Here is a 1537-nt window from a genome sequence, read left to right on the forward strand (position 1 = left end):
ATTTTAACCTTGGTGCTGAGTCAGCAGATCCTACCTGCAGGTCTCTGAAGGGGTGCAGCAGGAGCCCCAGGGGGAGCCTGGCCTTGTTGAGTAAAGCCTGGGTTTGTGGAATGCTGGTCAGGGTGCACCTGAAGGTCCTGCTCAGCAGAGGAACAAACAAACAGGTGAGCGACAGGTGAGACAAACAGCCCAGGTGTCGGTTCAGAGAGCGGCACTCACTGCGGGCTGCAGTTGACCTTCTTCAGGTCGGGGCTGATGTTGGGTTCTGGGCCCTCCGAGGGCCTCGGGGGCAGCAGGTTCCTCTCCTGCAGCAGGTTGACCGGYCTCAGGGCCTCCACCTCCAGCTCCGGGACCCCGCTGAGACCCCCCAGGGCTGCAGACAGCTGGGAGAGGCTGGGGAACGGCTGCAGAGAGAGAGAGAGAGAGAAGGTAAAAAAAAACTTTAGCTGCGTGTTGGAATCAGGAGGTTATTTAGTTAATTAGCTTTAAACGTTTTAGCTCTAAAGAAGCYGAAGTTTTCCTCAGATCAATAAAAGTTCCAACATTCATGGAAAAATTAACCTGATTTAAAGAAAATTAAAACAGGAAGTTGTAGTTCAGCTAAACGACTGCTGAAACTTTGTTATCAACACTAGCTGAATGCTAAAAATAGCAAAAAGCTAGCTAAAAGACAAGAACAGCAAAACACTAGCAATAAGCAAAAACATCTAAGAGCTAAAAGCAGCAAAACAATAGCTGGAGTCAAAACTATCAGAAGCTAGCTATATGCTAACAGTAGCAAAAGGTTAGCTACAAGTTTAAAGTAGCAAGAGGACTGCTAAAAGCTAAAAAAGATATCAAAAGGCAGGCTAAAATAAAAGTAGCAGGATGGAAGCTAAAAGTAGTCAAACTTTAGCAAGATGCCAAAAGTATCAAATGGCTATATGCTAATAGTAGCAAATGGCTAGCTAAAAGCTGAAAGTAGATACTTGCTAAAAGTAAAGTACCAAATGSTTAGAGTAGCTAAAACTAGCTAGAAGCTAAAACTAGCAAAACAGTAGCAGGAAATCAAAAGTTAAAAAGGGCTAGCTAAAGATAGCAAAAGGTTAACTACAAGTTATCATAGCAAAATGATCGCTAAAGCTAAAATTATCAAAGGGCTAGCAAAAGTGTAAAAGTAATAGAAGGTTAGCTAAAAACGAAACAAGAGCAAAACAAAAGTGAGAAGCTAAAAGTGCCAAAAAGATAGCTAAATACAGAAACAACAGAATCTATACGCTGCTGAAAGTAGCAAAAGTCTAGCTAAAACCCTAACATAGCATAAGGCTAGCTAAAATCCAAAAATAGCATAAGGTTAGCTAAAAGCCTAACATAGCATAAGACTAGCTAAAAGCCTAACATAGCATAAGGCTAGCTAAAAGCCTAACATAGCATAAGGCTAGCTAAAATCCAAAAATAGCATAAGGTTAGCTAAAAGCCTAACATAGCATAAGACTAGCTAAAAGCCAAAAATAGCATAAGGCTAGCTAAAATCCAAAAATAGCATAAGGTTAGCTAA

General features: G+C 41.5%; 1 protein-coding gene across 1 annotated transcript in view; it reads right to left on the reverse strand.

The window, feature by feature from the left end:
- LOC106531447 (protein transport protein Sec24B) overlaps nt 1-1537 on the reverse strand; it is a gene marked incomplete at its 3' end in the record, with an annotated part of 20606 nt that overhangs the window by 6191 nt on the left and 12878 nt on the right. Inside the window, 2 exon segments of the mRNA XM_014027322.1 lie at nt 35-137; nt 220-404. Of these exon segments, the coding sequence (XP_013882776.1) occupies nt 35-137; nt 220-404 (288 nt within the window).

The sequence above is a fragment of the Austrofundulus limnaeus genome, unplaced genomic scaffold, assembly GCF_001266775.1.
Source record: "Austrofundulus limnaeus strain Quisiro unplaced genomic scaffold, Austrofundulus_limnaeus-1.0 Scaffold635, whole genome shotgun sequence".
Lineage (NCBI taxonomy): Eukaryota > Metazoa > Chordata > Actinopteri > Cyprinodontiformes > Rivulidae > Austrofundulus > Austrofundulus limnaeus.